A 16,219-nucleotide genomic window follows, 5' to 3' on the forward strand; every position below is an offset into this window, starting at 1 on the left:
CTATTAAACACATCACACTAATAATAGATATTCCCGTGTCTACACGGTCGAAAAAATGCAACACAAAAGAGATTTAAATATATTAATTCATAACTCATTGGATCTTTGATGACACGTGGTTGCACCCCAAAATTGAACTCGAAAAATTCCACGTGACAAGCGCGTGTTTAGGGACCAACCACCAGTATTTAGTGATTTCGTCCGCTCCACTCATAAGTTGAAATCATTAAATCTGAGTGATTCAAAAGATTCGTATTTCAGTTAATAATAATATTAATTGAAATATGATTCAATCTAACAATAACTTGGATTTTTTATTACTAAATAATAATCGAGTAATAATAATTTCTTCCCCGTTTTGATTGTTAATAATTAAAATTTCATGTGTTTTCAAAATTTTTAATGAATCCAGTTAATATACAGTGTTACAATGGAGAATTGAATGTCAATCTAAGGTACTTTTCTAAGATGGGCCGTGTGTTCAGATCATTTAAAAGTTCTTATCCAGGAAAAGGAACAGTCAAAATTTTCTTATCGTATTCATTTGAAATGATGGAAAAAGTTCATAAGTAAGTTGATCTAAAGTTTTATTACAGCTAGAAAACAAAATAAATACAGTAGAGCGTCGTTTATCCGAAAGTCGGTTATCCGAAAGAATTCCAGTCGGCTTAAAGTATAATTTTTATTTGTTTTTATATTTTTCAATGTATTTATTTCGTTTGTAAAACATAAAGAAATCATTTTTAACGATACAATAGTCTTCGTTAGGCTTAACAACGACGAAAATTCAACGCGAAGCGACACGCAACGGAGAAAAATTTCAACACGGGATAGGTTAATATATTTTTTCGTACATATTCGGTTATCCGAAAAATTAGTCATCTGAACAACCCCAGTCCTCAATTGATTCGGATAAACGACGCTCTACTGTATAAATTTTCTGCAAGTTTCTTCGCTTTTACTTTTCTCTTTTGATTCTTTCCGCCCTGTGGTAGAGAGAGGGCCTTTTTACAAGCTCACTGGCCTACTGTTAGTCGACCAGACCACGACATATTTGGAACTGATCCACGAAAGCTTTCTGGGATTTTTCGACCGCCCGAATTTGATCCCGGGTTCTCCAGATTGGTGTTCACCAGTGGTCGAATTGCTTTTGGATTCTCCCGGGTTCTCCAGATTGGTGTTCGAAACCACAGGTCGTGAGTTATACATGTGGAATTTTCTGGGTATTATTCACATGTAACACACAAATACGGGTCAGTTTCCTTTAGAAATTCTAGAGAGGCACCATTTTGGCAGATCGTCTATGCTTTGCGTTACCTTCACTCAACAATTGAGATCCTCCAGAGCGGTAGTCGGACTCCTTAACCATCTCGGCCTGTTTTATTGTTTCCATTGTATGTTAATATCTATTAAGTAACACTATCTATGTGTTGTTAGACCGACGGATGATCAAGGTGGTTAAGGAATCAGTCTACTGCTCTGAGGATCCAAAATTCAATCCGAAGGCCAAAATTATTTTTCTTTAGGACTGTGATATGGGTCGTCCGGCACTACCCGATTGCCCATTTTTGTCCTGTCATAACTCAAGATGGATATGAAAATTTGGATTGGATGGATGTGGATAACAAAACGAAACATATGGACAGTCTTCCAAGATGAGAATGTTTCCTAGGAGTATTTTAATATGAAAAATCACCCCTTTTACATGCGTGGCCCGAAAAAACACTTAGAAAACTTCATGGGGTCAGACCATTGGTAAGGCATGTTCATGCAACTATCGATTTTATCCGCTTAACCACTGATAGGCCAGATGTAAAAAAAAGGTCCTCTCACTCCCCAAGACTAGAAAACACCAAATATGTATAAGTTTATATAAAAACATTCAATGTTGTTTCTCAGATTTTTAAGAAACAAACTTTCTCGTATAACTTCAATAGAAGAGGCAATAGAACTGTATCAATTTGCATTAAAGCACGGTATTCCTGATTTAAAAAGGTTTTGTTACGGAAGTATTTTAAACACAGTAAACGTTCAAAATATTTTTATGGTTTACGAATTTGCCTGGGAAACGATGGATTGCAATATAGTATATTATTGCTGGAAACGTTTTGAAGATAAATGGAAAGAAATATTTGATCGTAGAGAGTATCTGAATTGTAGCGAGACCACAATAAACACTCTTCTTTCTCGCCCTATATACGAGAAATTACAGGAAATTGATTTGTTCAGTGTTCTGTACAATTGGGCTCTCAACAATGTCAATGCAAACACCACTCTACGGGGTGTAATTGAGCCATTACTTCACAAAATAAGGTTCCTTTCTATGGGAAAGGAATGTTTCGAGACTAACATATGTACTATTGCAAATGTCTTAACAACTGATGAAATTGATTCTATTAGAAATTACTATTCCAGCGAAAACCAAGACACGTCATTGATTCATCCAAACATAAACAAGGAAGAAAGAGGGAGAGATCCTCGCTTCTATAAAACTTTATTTTCTTGGAAAAATCGAATTCCAAGTAATATTCGTGAATACATTGCAGTGAATAGAAATACGGAATTTACTTGCGAAATTTCTTCGGCAGAAGATTGTTTTATTTATAAAACTCGTCTTCCCATAACCCATAAGGTAAAGGAAAGTATAAAGGTTTGCATGATTGTAAGAGTATTGGACAGTGATAAGAATTACAAGACATGCTTGAAATGTAATGGAATGGGACATGCAGAATTAAAGAAATGTATACATGTGAGGAAATATTCATCGATTCTACTTAATGCTAACATCGACGATTCAGAAATAATTCCAGAAAATCAGATACTAATTAATCCATGCACAGATTATTTCGATTTTCCTGAAGACAAAGAAAGTTTGTTTTCTAAATATGAACAGAGAAAAGAAGAGAAGGACACTCGAAATTTTTATTTTGAAGTTGACCTGTATTTTTGATAATTCAACCATTAAAGTGGATCCGCATTATATTCTTAAATCCCGAAATTTTTCAATTGTTTAATTATATAAAAAAGCTGGAAATTGTCTTGGGGAAGTTAGTACCAGAGTGGTTCCCCGTTGCCTGCTCTGGATAGTGGTGTTACGCGAGGGAAATAATGCCTTCCGGGAGGTCTTTTAAGGGGAACTGACCCCTATTCTGGTGGTTACAGACGTGGAGAAAACCCGCAAAACTCCACGTGGTCAGCCCACGACCTAACTCCCAGTGTTCAGGGAACGAAACCGCTTGACCACTGGTGGTCCGTAAAAATACTACCGTACATTAAAAAACAAAATATCTGGTTGTTGCAATAGAGATTTTCTTTGTACCAGAGGAAATCTCTGAAACACTGAGGTCGCCTCTGTCTTACACAAAACTGTGTTAACAGATCCTCGGAGGTAGTTTAGTGGATGAAACCACAAAATACTGGTAATTGATAGCAGGTTTGCGTCTGAACTGGCTGCAAAAAATTTTCTGGGTTTTCTTCACGTGTCTAATATATAAACAAGAGGCAGTTTTGCATAGAAAATCCACCCGGGAGGATTTCCGTGGCAGAAAGCAAGTGTGTGGCGTTACCTTATTCCGTCAATCCAATCCAAGATCCCTAGAAATTTGAAGACACTCAGGGAATTACAGACTCTGTTCAGAAGGTATCTAGTAATATCATTTATTTTTGTAAAAAATATACTGATAGAATCACATTAATATGTTTAATTCTTTATGAAACACAATAAGCATTTCTCCCATTCGTTTTTTATTTCATTAACTTTACAAAACGAAAATATATAGATTTTCTAAGGAAAAATGGTCGTATTTACATTTTGTTTTTCATTTTCGACACATTCCTCCTTGTATACTGAGGCCTTATTTTCATATACGAAGCCCAAGATATCTGGACTTTCTATGGGAAAGTGGTTCCTATTTAAGTGTTACACTTATAAAAAAAACCCATAAAACTTCACCTTGGCATGAGATCCAAGAGGCACGAACCCATAGAATTTATCATGGAAGAAATCGAAATGTTTCTTTGTGGCATCTCTGCTAGAAATTAGGGGCAAGCATGGACGGGAAAAGTTAGAAAGAATGGAAGCTGCTCTGATTTTTTGACTATGGAAGCTTGTCGTTCTCCTGCTAGTTTCTCATATTATTTTCTCTTGTAAATTTGTAGTTTCTTGGTGTGAAAATAAAATAAGGTAAGAGAATGGACTGAATTTTACGCAGTTGTTTCAAATTTAACAGGATTCCCAGTGTGTTTAATATGTCAAGAAAAGTTTTCTAATAACAAAAAATCAAATGTACAAAGGCATTTTTTAAATATCTGTATAAACGGCCAAAGAAAGTAGAAACTGTCATGAATATTGCACTTATTTAGAACGTTTTAATTTACAATACAAAAGCAAATAATATTATGTTAATTGCAAATTTCATAAGTTAAAAGAGAAGAATAATATAAATTAAATAATTTTCACAATTGGGAAAACTAAGAAAGGAAAATTAAGAGGAGGAATCAGGTTCACTGTTATTACAACGTTAGAAAACAGTGTATCACAAACACTAAAAGGAAAGCTCGCGGTTCCATACGATTCTTGGCTTAAAACTTGCATTCTCCTGAAGGATATATCCTTATATCATGGTTCTGCATTTACTTGTTTATCTACATTTCTGTTCCTCAAATATTTAAAAATTTTCTCACCAATATATACTAAACAGTATACACCCCAGACAACGATTACAACAGATGTAAGTGTAACTGTAGCCGCATAGATAACAAACATCGTATAAGATTTCAAGACTCTTGGATCGCGCCGAGGAGGGAAAAAATATGCCAATATAACAAAAATGGATAACGCAACAGGAAAGCCAATAATTGTAACTTTGCTATCGATCCTGCTAACGAAATGTAAACATTTTCCTAGACACAAAATACTGTCCTCGTCGACTGTAGTAGTAGTAGTATTGAGAGAAGAAATTTCCGCGTAAGTTCCCGAAGCAGTATATTGAGAAGATATTGAACGAATTTCTTCAGAAATTCCTGAAGCAACACTCTGATTGACCTGAGATATAGGTACTTCAATATCGTTTTCGTTAACAATAGATTGTCTTCGTACAGGTATTAGTTGAACATAGATTTCTTCAGATGTTGTATCACTAGTTGGGGTATCTAAATATCGACCAATAGGTGTTAATCGTATAAAGCTATCATCGGAATTTGAACTTCCGTTCGACATAACTTCTAAAGAATCACTCAGAACACGTAAAGAATCACTCAGAACACGATTAGAAAGTGCTTGAGCCATCCTACTGGATGAAAGTTATGATATTTCTATATAATGCTTCCTCTATTCTCAATCAATTCACCAGCTTTGAAATGAAAACACCTCGTAGACACACTTTATAATTGTATAATTTGAATTACAACTATTAATTACAATTTTGATTTATTTAAAATAAATTGTTTAATTTATATAAATGAAAAATGTAAATTATAAAATACCTAGTTTTACATAGAACATAGAGGAACAGGTTATAATTTACATAATACAACGAGTGCATCAAAATGTATCTTCTTTCCTCTGTTACTTCTTGTGTATTCTTATACAGCAGGCCTTTCTCATACTCGCAAATGGCGAATAGATAGCTTAACCCATTCCTAGTATCGGAATTAAAACAGAAATCCACGTTTTCCCAGCTTCTGTCCCTAGAGAACAATTGAACGTTACTCATTGTGGCGAATATTCTGGTTTATTTTATTTTTCTAGCTTGCTCTTTACATGAACGAAAATCATACCGCAGTTCATCAGAAGACTTGAAAATCATTTCTTTATCAAACGGTAGCTTATAATTAGTTTCTGCACCATATTTTATTGTAATATGCATTTTAGACATTCGAACCATTGTCAGTTGTCTTATTATTGTTCATACTAGGAAGAAATGGCACGGTAATAAACGAGTGATATCAGGAGATTGCCAATCTGATAGGTTTAACCTAAGCCGCAATATCCACCAATGCTAATTTCCCGGCAGATATCCAGGATTATAAAGCGCAAGACGAGAAGTAGATTTTAAAGTTCTATTCTTTTACTACTGAAGATTACAATGGAATTAAAGGCAACTCTAACCCATTAAGAAAACGCTGCTATAAGTCCAGATCATATTCATTGTAGCCTGCTGAGAAATTCGGTACGTCTGGAAACAAGCATACATAAAGTATTTGTAAGAAGAATCACCTAGTATACGATTTCTTTGATTGACCCATAAATTCCTCTGTCGTCTGTCCGTCCGTCCAGCTGTCTTTCACTGAAAGCTATTTGTTCACTGGTGATTTTCGGATCTTCACTCTTCGCAGCCTGAATATTGATGGTTACGAGTCTAATCTCTCGATAAGACGTTCCTCTTTTATTACGTGTAAATAAAATTTCTGTCGAATATTTTAAGCTTTCAATTTTTATACTCCCGATTAGCTTAAGTACAATATTTTAAAATGTAAATTAATTTGTAAATCCCTGAAGATCCAATTGTATATACACAATATTTTCAGAGTTACTAATGATCATCATAATCACGCAAGAGTTTTTCAATGATTGACGTTAAATTACAATTTTAATATGGAAACTAATAGTAAATTATAATAAGTTCTAGAGAATGTTTTACAGGATTGTATAGTAACTTCATTGCCCTGTTGACACCTTATATAATTTTATCTTGAGGGAAACAGTCAATAAGAACATTTATTACTGTGAGAAAATATTATTCTTTAATATTCAGAAATACAATTTATTTTATTACAATAAGTAACAATTCTTTTTGATTAAGCTTCTAACAATGTTAATTTAATTGGGAGGATTCTAACCTATTTATGTAAAGTTTCTTCATTAAATCATGAATTTAACAGATTCTTTTCTCCATGCTTATGTTGTAGCGTGTGTTCGTTATAATAGAACATTATTCTGTCTTATAATTCACACAATTCTAATGTTTCTACATAAAACTTTCTCATATAATGAAATCAATTTGTTTATAAACGAGAAGAGAGAATATTGATAAAATGTGTTTAATTTTCTATTCTCAAACTTTAAACATGGTAAAAAAATATATATATTTATACAAATGATACATAAATCTACAAAAACAGTTAACGATAAAGTATAAAACAAATTTAAATATTCGTCACGTAAAACAATACTTGTAAAAATAAAAGATTCCCGAAGCAGTTACATTCACCCGTTTGCAATAACAATGAAATTAAAGTCGTAACAATATAACGAGAATGTCTGACGTTCAAAAGGGAAAATTAAGTAGATTATCAGTTAAAATTATCAATTGCATTATAGGACAAACGAGAACATCGAAGAGCAATATTTCAAACAGCGCTATCGATACGTTAACTGGGTCGAAGAGATACGTTCGTCGGGCAAGTAGAAGATTGTAGATCTGGAAAAAAAACCATTACGTTTCGGGATTAATTTAGAAAATTCACTTAAGAATTAGAGGAGGAAAAAGTAAATATCCTACTTACAATATAATTTTAAAAAGTCTAGACATTCCCGATGATACGGTAAATATTAGAATCGCGTAAACCGTAACTGCCGTTAACTGAATCGGAATATGTTCGTTTATATTTACAAAACGTTCATTAAAATAGACGAAAATCGACAAGATGCCAAGCTGTATTGACAGAAAATTTACAGATTAAAAATCATTGTATTCATTATCATCAAATTCGGCTTTTAGTTATAAAATAATTCATTTAAATTGCTAAAAAATAATCTTACCTCTCGAGGTGATATACCGCATAAACTTAACATTAAAAACAATACGGTATTCAACGTCCAGTTAAAAACGACCATGTTAAAAGATTAAGAATCACGTAATCATATTATAAATATGTAGTTCTGAACGTCGTTGCTTCTTCCTTCTGTTCTTTATATTGTGATGTAGAATTTAGACCTTTTCTCAATCTACGAAGTGCGGATTACCCCGCTCGTTAAGGAATTAAACTTCCATGAATAGACGACCAATCAAACATTATAAAATTAATTAAATATTTATGAGACTTATGAGTACTTAAATGATGCTGTTATAACAGAACATTGTGTAATTTTCGCAGAAGAAATATTGTAATTAGAGCTAAGTATATTTAAATGAAATTATAGTAAATGGAAGCTTTAATGAAATTTGGATTAACTATAAATTCTTAAATGGTAAAAAATAAATTTAGAAAATTAATTGGAATTATTCTTGAAAGTTTGCATTTTTCCCTTATTCATGCAAATTAGTTATTGGATAAATTATAATAAATTCTGTTTTTACAAGATAATTATAACTGAAACTGAAATTTTTTAGATATTAAACAACATTAAAGTAAATATTTGTGAATATTTAAGAAATAAAAGCCAAGTTAAACTAGAAATCTACATAACTATAGCCTATATTGGGATAGAATCCGAATCAGTTTCTTTAATAATACTGTAATAATGCAATTTTTAATATTTATTGCAAGTCTAGTCCGTATTATTCCTCAAACAGACCTTACTGTAGGGTGAAGAGATAAAATATGTGATCGCGTTGTTAAAAAACAAAGGAACAACTAGTAAAAATGACACCGATAATTAGAACAATAATTAATTAAATCGTAACCGGAGAATATGCATTCAGGTCGGGAATCAGAAATTTACATTGGCTATCAATCCCGGATATGTTAATCTTTATCCTTTGTCATTAATCACTTACATTAAAACCTCAGCCGCACTCATGAAGGAAAATAAAAACACTTTTTAGCGTTCAGACGACGGAAAACTTAAAAGGAATTTATTAATCTGAATTTTTATAAATTGACATTTCAGAAAATGGATGCCAACGAGTAGTCGGATGGATAAAACTACAAAACGCAAACAAACTGTCTGGCCACGTTGAGTTTTCTGGATGTCATTTACGCGTTTTATATCAAAATAGGAACCACTTTCTCATAGAGTGACATCTTCCTTGGCACATCGCCCACGTATTACGTTGCCGCATTCCTCTTACGTATTCAAACCGATTCAAAAATTTATTAGAGTGTAATTGATTATAGGAAAAAATATCATGATTCATAAATTAGAAACACTACGAAACATTAATAATTTTAATGTTTTACATAATTTAAATCTTAAGAAGTATTTAAGTAGGGAAGATTTCATTTCAGCTAAACATTTTTCAACTCTTAGGGAAGATTTCAACTTAAAAGAATAGCTAATAGAAAGATCCAAACGAGTTGCATAACTTTCCCGGCAACGTTTGGTGGCATCGTCTGTTATTATATGTCATTTTAAAAATATGTTATATTTTTAACAATTATAAAATGGCAAAAAGATTAATTCAAGGGGTAGGGATGTGTATTACAAACAATTGTAATACACATCCCGAATAAATAACGAATAAAATAACGAATAAAATCATCATTACGTCCGACACTACTGAAGATAAACACGACTCCTTTATTTCCCCACCTCCTCGACCTTTAATCACCAAAATTTAATATCATCAGTCTCCGCAGCAATCATATTTTCAACAGAAAGCATATGAGTAATAATTCAACATTAGTAATAATAAGAAAAGAATATTTGGTTTAAAAATGTAAACTTTCAGCTGCATAACTAGAATAATTCATTCCAGAACTGGCTATTAGTTTGGTTAATGGGAAAAGGTATTGTAACACTAGATGATTTATTACGGATTCTTCTATGTTACGGGCTTACTAGGAAAACTTTCAAGGAAATACGCCCTGTCTAGGAGTTAAACGTGTGAAGAAAACCCATTACACTTAATACCTTTGTCAGACGCAAATTCTGGAGCAATCAGCAGCTGAATTCACTCACTTGCTGGTGAGATTTGCTAGTTTCTTATTCGTTGGGACAGTGTAAATTATGCGCAACCTCCAATCTGTAAATAAGAGAGAATAGCTGAAATATTAAAGCGTGATGAAAGACTACTTATAGCATAGCTATGAAACCAACTAAACAGAAGAATATTAATTTGTAAATAATATATTTTTTATCAAAGAAGAATAGATATTATTATGTTTATGCAATTGACAATTGAGTAGTTATGGATTGATATTGCTATTGTGTATTGTCCAGGGCTGTGGAGTCGTGTAAAAATCTATCGACTTCGACCAGGGGCGGACTTGTTACCGAAAGAGACCCGGAAATTCTGATGTCATTACGTGACCTTAGAATAAAAGATTCAATAAATAGAGTTCTAATAAAGATAGAACGTAGAAACTTTTTATTCCAAAGAGCTAAAAGACTCCTCTAAATAATATATAAATGTGTATGCGATAACTTTCACTTTTCCGGCTGTTATATATAACAGAGGGAAAGTTTAACGCTCGGTCAAAAAATGACCCTTTCCTAATTTTTACCTTTTTCGACTCAGGACACCTTGAAATTTCAAGATATGCAAAAGATTCGAGGTTTCCTTTCTATATGTGTTGATGTTAGGCTGTGTGGGGGGGCACGATATTGTTCACCCTGTTTGAAGCCTAATAATTTCTGTGGTCAGAGTGGTCGGAATCGGAGTCGGATGGTTTAACACAGGAGTTAATTATTAAGCATCAAATTGGTTGAACTAAATCATGTCCCCATATACATTCTAACGTCTTAGGTGAGAACATCTTAACGTGTTTTACTGTACTATCATAAAATGGCAAACAAGCTTACTTTGAGGGTAGTTTATTTTATTTTTTTTTAAATTATGAACGCTAATAACGAGTAAAATATTCATTAATTAAGAGATATGACACATGACCACTTTTATGTCTTCACTCTGTCGACATTTAATTAAGTTTTAATTAAGTTAAAATTTAATAGTATTAATGCCCCTTTATACGCAAGCCACAGTGCCACATTTCGCTTCTTGAACTTTACCCATTCTGACATATTGTTTAATATCTCAGAACAGAAAATAAAGAATTTAAACAAATTAGACGCCAACACAATACACGCACGCGAATTTTTCCCCTAAATTTTTATTGACTTTTTGAAGGGTTCGAGAGCACTTCAAACGTGTAGATTTGCAAAAAATAACCTGGAGGGTCAAATTTGACAAAATTCCAATACTTTTCCGTTTTATATACATAAGAAGTTGGAAAGTAAAAAGGAGTCGGAATCGGAGGATTTTTTTGACGACTCCGACCCCGGCTAAAACACCAAAACTCCACGACTCCGACTCCACAGCCCTGGTATTGTCTTATGTAGATCTATTGATATAATGTACTGTATTAAAATGATTGGTAAATGTGAGAACTTCTTCAGATCTTGGATTTTTCTCTTCGAAAACAGCTTAACTTAGACAATACTTTAATATAAATAGTGAAAAGACTGTTGGTTTTTCATGGGTCTAATATGTCCTAGTTTCCTATAGAAAGTCTTCTTGGAAGGCTTTTCACTTCACGCATCTCCCATAGTTTGAATATCCTTATTTAACCAAATCCAATCTAAATCGTACCTGTGAGTCTGCTTGGAAGACTTCAGTCACGGATTTAAAAGTAAAAATTAATATTAAATTTAAGATAATATCATATCATATTATGCTATGTTACATTCTGTTACAAAAATAATGAAAGTAAGAATACCAGCCGGATGGCCGAGGAATCGGACTTATCACTATGGTGGTTAGGGTTTGATTCCGGGCGGTTTGAAACACTACAGGAATTTTCAGAAAAAGATCTGTCCCGGATTAATCGGGCTCCATTTCTCATCAACTGGCCGTGTGCTTGACCCATTCATGGATTAAAAAACCCCTTTTAATGCCCAAGAGTGTAAAAAGTCCATAAAAGTAAAATTTTGAATATTCTAGATCAGTTAACAGTAAAAAGTTTTCAACAATTAACAATGATTTTATTATTAGTAATTAAATATTAATAATTATCTTGAAACTGCCTATAATCCAGATGAATTGGCCATCTGCAATATAGGTAGAAACTTCTTATTTTATTGCAAATTTTATGATATTTTATACATAAGTGCACATTAATCATATTTTAAGTATAGATTAAAGTGAATATGAGGAAAATATTTATTGACCAAACTTTTTATGAGATATAATCTTGCTTTTAACCGAGGAATAATATTTTTTAGTATTTACTGATCGTTATGGCAGTCCAATGAAATAAATCTTCCATCTGTTAATACATTCTGTACTTCAATGAACATTTCAAAATAAAATACATCCGAATATTAATCTATTGAGTTATGTATAAATTTTGAAGTTTGTAAATTTGTTTTAGTATATTCACTACGCCCTGTCTAGGAGTTAAACGTGTGAAGAAAATTCATTAAACTTAATATAGTACTGTATCTATATTTTGTACAAGCAGAAATATAATAACATTTCAACTGAATACTTGTTTTAAATCTATTGTAAAAAATACAAATAGTAAAGAGTAATACAAATAAAGATATTGACATCTTCCTTGTATCATTGCTGGAAAAATGAACCACATTAGCGGAGTCTTTACTATTTGTATTGTTTACAATACATTTAAAAGTGTATTGCGTCCTGAATTCTCTTTTTTGCAATTTATTTACAGAATGTTCATTTGTATAAATTTCTTTGCAAGTGTAGCAGTTAGCGGTGTAGAACAGGTTCATCTTACAATCGAGAATAAACAGTAGTGGCCAATGTAATTAAAAAAACTTCCGAAAATTTAGTAACAGATGGAAACTCTGCTACTAGTAACTTCGTTATCGCTATGATAAGAACAGAAGCACATATCCTAGCAGAAGTTTTATCAATAAAACTGTTCATCGTCCTATTTCATTCGCAATTAAAATNAGGCCTTTCTCATACTCGCAAATGGCGAATAGATAGCTTAACCCATTCCTAGTATCGGAATTAAAACAGAAATCCACGTTTTCCCAGCTTCTGTCCCTAGAGAACAATTGAACGTTACTCATTGTGGCGAATATTCTGGTTTATTTTATTTTTCTAGCTTGCTCTTTACATGAACGAAAATCATACCGCAGTTCATCAGAAGACTTGAAAATCATTTCTTTATCAAACGGTAGCTTATAATTAGTTTCTGCACCATATTTTATTGTAATATGCATTTTAGACATTCGAACCATTGTCAGTTGTCTTATTATTGTTCATACTAGGAAGAAATGGCACGGTAATAAACGAGTGATATCAGGAGATTGCCAATCTGATAGGTTTAACCTAAGCCGCAATATCCACCAATGCTAATTTCCCGGCAGATATCCAGGATTATAAAGCGCAAGACGAGAAGTAGATTTTAAAGTTCTATTCTTTTACTACTGAAGATTACAATGGAATTAAAGGCAACTCTAACCCATTAAGAAAACGCTGCTATAAGTCCAGATCATATTCATTGTAGCCTGCTGAGAAATTCGGTACGTCTGGAAACAAGCATACATAAAGTATTTGTAAGAAGAATCACCTAGTATACGATTTCTTTGATTGACCCATAAATTCCTCTGTCGTCTGTCCGTCCGTCCAGCTGTCTTTCACTGAAAGCTATTTGTTCACTGGTGATTTTCGGATCTTCACTCTTCGCAGCCTGAATATTGATGGTTACGAGTCTAATCTCTCGATAAGACGTTCCTCTTTTATTACGTGTAAATAAAATTTCTGTCGAATATTTTAAGCTTTCAATTTTTATACTCCCGATTAGCTTAAGTACAATATTTTAAAATGTAAATTAATTTGTAAATCCCTGAAGATCCAATTGTATATACACAATATTTTCAGAGTTACTAATGATCATCATAATCACGCAAGAGTTTTTCAATGATTGACGTTAAATTACAATTTTAATATGGAAACTAATAGTAAATTATAATAAGTTCTAGAGAATGTTTTACAGGATTGTATAGTAACTTCATTGCCCTGTTGACACCTTATATAATTTTATCTTGAGGAAAACAGTCAATAAGAACATTTATTACTGTGAGAAAATATTATTCTTTAATATTCAGAAATACAATTTATTTTATTACAATAAGTAACAATTCTTTTTGATTAAGCTTCTAACAATGTTAATTTAATTGGGAGGATCCTAACCTATTTATGTAAAGTTTCTTCATTAAATCATGAATTTAACAGATTCTTTTCTCCATGCTTATGTTGTAGCGTGTGTTCGTTATAACAGAACATTATTCTGTCTTATAATTCACACAATTCTAATGTTTCTACATAAAACTTTCTCATATAATGAAATCAATTTGTTTATAAACGAGAAGAGAGAATATTGATAAAATGTGTTTAATTTTTTATTCTCAAACTTTAAACATGGTAAAAAAATATATATATTTATACAAATGATACATAAATCTACAAAAACAGTTAACGATAAAGTATAAAACAAATTTAAATATTCGTCACGTAAAACAATACTTGTAAAAATAAAAGATTCCCGAAGCAGTTACATTCACTTGTTTGCAATAACAATGAAATTAAAGTCGTAACAATATAACGAGAATGTCTGACGTTCAAAAGGGAAAATTAAGTAGATTATCAGTTAAAATTATCAATTGCATCATAGGACAAACGAGAACATCGAAGAGCAATATTTCAAACAGCGCTATCGATACGTTAACTGGGTCGAAGAGATTACGTTCGTCGGGCAAGTAGAAGATTGTAGATCTGGAAAAAAAACCATTACGTTTCGGGATTAATTTAGAAAATTCACTTAAGAATTAGAGGAGGAAAAAATAAAAATTATACTTACAATATAATTTTAAAAAGTCTAGACATTCCCGATGATACGGTAAATATTAGAATCGCGTAAACCGTAACTGCCGTTAACTGAATCGGAATATGTTCGTTTATATTTACAAAACGTTCATTAAAATAGACGAAAATCGACAAGATGCCAAGCTGTATTGACAGAAAATTTACAGATTAAAAATCATTGTATTCATTATCATCAAATTCGGCTTTTAGTTATAAAATAATTCATTTAAATTGCGAAAAAATAATCTTACCTCTCGAGGTGATATACCGCATAAACTTAACATTAAAAACAATACGGTATTCAACGTCCAGTTAAAAACGACCATGTTAAAAGATTAAGAATCACGTAATCATATTATAAATTTGTAGTTCTCAACGTCGTCGCTTCTTCCTTCTGTTCTTTATATTGTGATGTAGAATTTAGACCTTTTCTCAATCTACGAAGTGCGGATTACCCCGCTCGTTAAGGAATTAAACTTCCATGAATAGACGACCAATCAAACATTATAAAATTAATTAAGTATTAATGAGACTTATGAGTACTTAAATGATGTTGTTATAATAGGACATTGTGTAATTTTCGCAGAAGAAATATTGTAATTAGAGCTAAGTATATTTAAATGAAATTACAGTAAATGGAAGCTTTAATGAAATTTGGATTAACTATAAATTCTTAAATGGTAAAAAATAAATTTAGAAAATTAATTGGAATTATTCTTGAAAGTTTGCATTTTTCCCTTATTCATGCAAATTAGTTATTGGATAAATTATAATAAATTCTGTTTTTACAAGATAATTATAACTGAAACTGAAATTTTTTAGATATTAAACAACATTAAAGTAAATATTTGTGAATATTTAAGAAATAAAAGCCAAGTTAAACTAGAAATCTACATAACTATAGCCTATATTGGGATAGAATCCGAATCAGTTTCTTTAATAATACTGTAATAATGCAATTTTTAATATTTATTGCAAGTCTAGTCCGTATTATTCCTCAAACAGACCTTACTGTAGGGTGAAGAGATAAAATATGTGATCGCGTTGTTAAAAAACAAAGGAACAACTAGTAAAAATGACACCGATAATTAGAACAATAATTAATTAAATCGTAACCGGAGAATATGCATTCAGGTCGGGAATCAGAAATTTACATTGGCTATCAATCCCGGATATGTTAATCTTTATCCTTTGTCATTAATCACTTACATTAAAACCTCAGCCGCACTCATGAAGGAAAATAAAAACACTTTTTAGCGTTCAGACGACGGAAAACTTAAAAGGAATTTATTAATCTGAATTTTTATAAATTGACATTTCAGAAAATGGATGCCAACGAGTAGTCGGATGGATAAAACTACAAAACGCAAAGAAACTGTCTGGCCACGTTGAGTTTTCTGGATGTCATTTACGCGTTTTATATCAAAATAGGAACCACTTTCTCATAGAGTGACATCTTCCTTGGCACATCGCCCACGTATTACGTTGCCGCATTC

General features: G+C 32.1%; 2 protein-coding genes and 1 long non-coding RNA gene across 3 annotated transcripts; 1 reads left to right on the plus strand and 2 right to left on the minus strand.

The window, feature by feature from the left end:
- Positions 1 to 331: 331 nt before the first annotated feature.
- LOC111620205 lies at positions 332 to 3,078 on the plus strand. The gene is made up of 2 exons (XM_023362104.1): positions 332 to 569; positions 1,900 to 3,078. The coding sequence occupies exons 1-2, from the start codon at positions 403 to 405 to the stop codon at positions 2,948 to 2,950; spliced, it is 1,218 nt and encodes a 405-aa protein (XP_023217872.1). The 5' UTR covers positions 332 to 402; the 3' UTR covers positions 2,951 to 3,078.
- A 3,978-nt stretch (positions 3,079 to 7,056) lies between these two features.
- On the minus strand, positions 7,057 to 7,874 carry LOC111620206. Its single transcript, XR_002755872.1, has 3 exons — positions 7,763 to 7,874; positions 7,507 to 7,655; positions 7,057 to 7,421 (listed from the first exon to the last, which is right to left on the minus strand). It is a non-coding gene; the product is annotated as an uncharacterized LOC111620206 (long non-coding RNA).
- A 6,086-nt stretch (positions 7,875 to 13,960) lies between these two features.
- Positions 13,961 to 15,184, minus strand: LOC111620207. The gene is made up of 3 exons (XM_023362105.1): positions 14,975 to 15,184; positions 14,719 to 14,867; positions 13,961 to 14,633 (listed from the first exon to the last, which is right to left on the minus strand). The coding sequence occupies exons 1-3, from the start codon at positions 15,047 to 15,049 to the stop codon at positions 14,480 to 14,482; spliced, it is 378 nt and encodes a 125-aa protein (XP_023217873.1). The 5' UTR covers positions 15,050 to 15,184; the 3' UTR covers positions 13,961 to 14,479.
- Between the last annotated feature and the right edge of the window lie 1,035 nt (positions 15,185 to 16,219).

The sequence above is a fragment of the Centruroides sculpturatus genome, unplaced genomic scaffold (genome assembly GCF_000671375.1).
Source record: "Centruroides sculpturatus isolate CEXI.00-Female unplaced genomic scaffold, Cexi_2.0 scaffold231, whole genome shotgun sequence".
Taxonomy (NCBI): Eukaryota; Metazoa; Arthropoda; class Arachnida; order Scorpiones; family Buthidae; genus Centruroides; species Centruroides sculpturatus.

Coding starts and splice junctions, on each gene's coding strand:
- LOC111620205 (XM_023362104.1), top strand. CDS start 403: ATGAATCCAGTTAATATACAGTGTTACAATGGAGAATTGAATGTCAAT. Junction 570..1,899: donor ATGATGGAAAAAGTTCATAA/GTAAGTTGATCT, acceptor GTTGTTTCTCAG/ATTTTTAAGAAACAAACTTT.
- LOC111620207 (XM_023362105.1), bottom strand. CDS start 15,049: ATGGTCGTTTTTAACTGGACGTTGAATACCGTATTGTTTTTAATGTTA. Junction 14,868..14,974: donor GCGGTATATCACCTCGAGAG/GTAAGATTATTT, acceptor CTGTCAATACAG/CTTGGCATCTTGTCGATTTT. Junction 14,634..14,718: donor AGACTTTTTAAAATTATATT/GTAAGTATAATT, acceptor TTTTTTTTCCAG/ATCTACAATCTTCTACTTGC.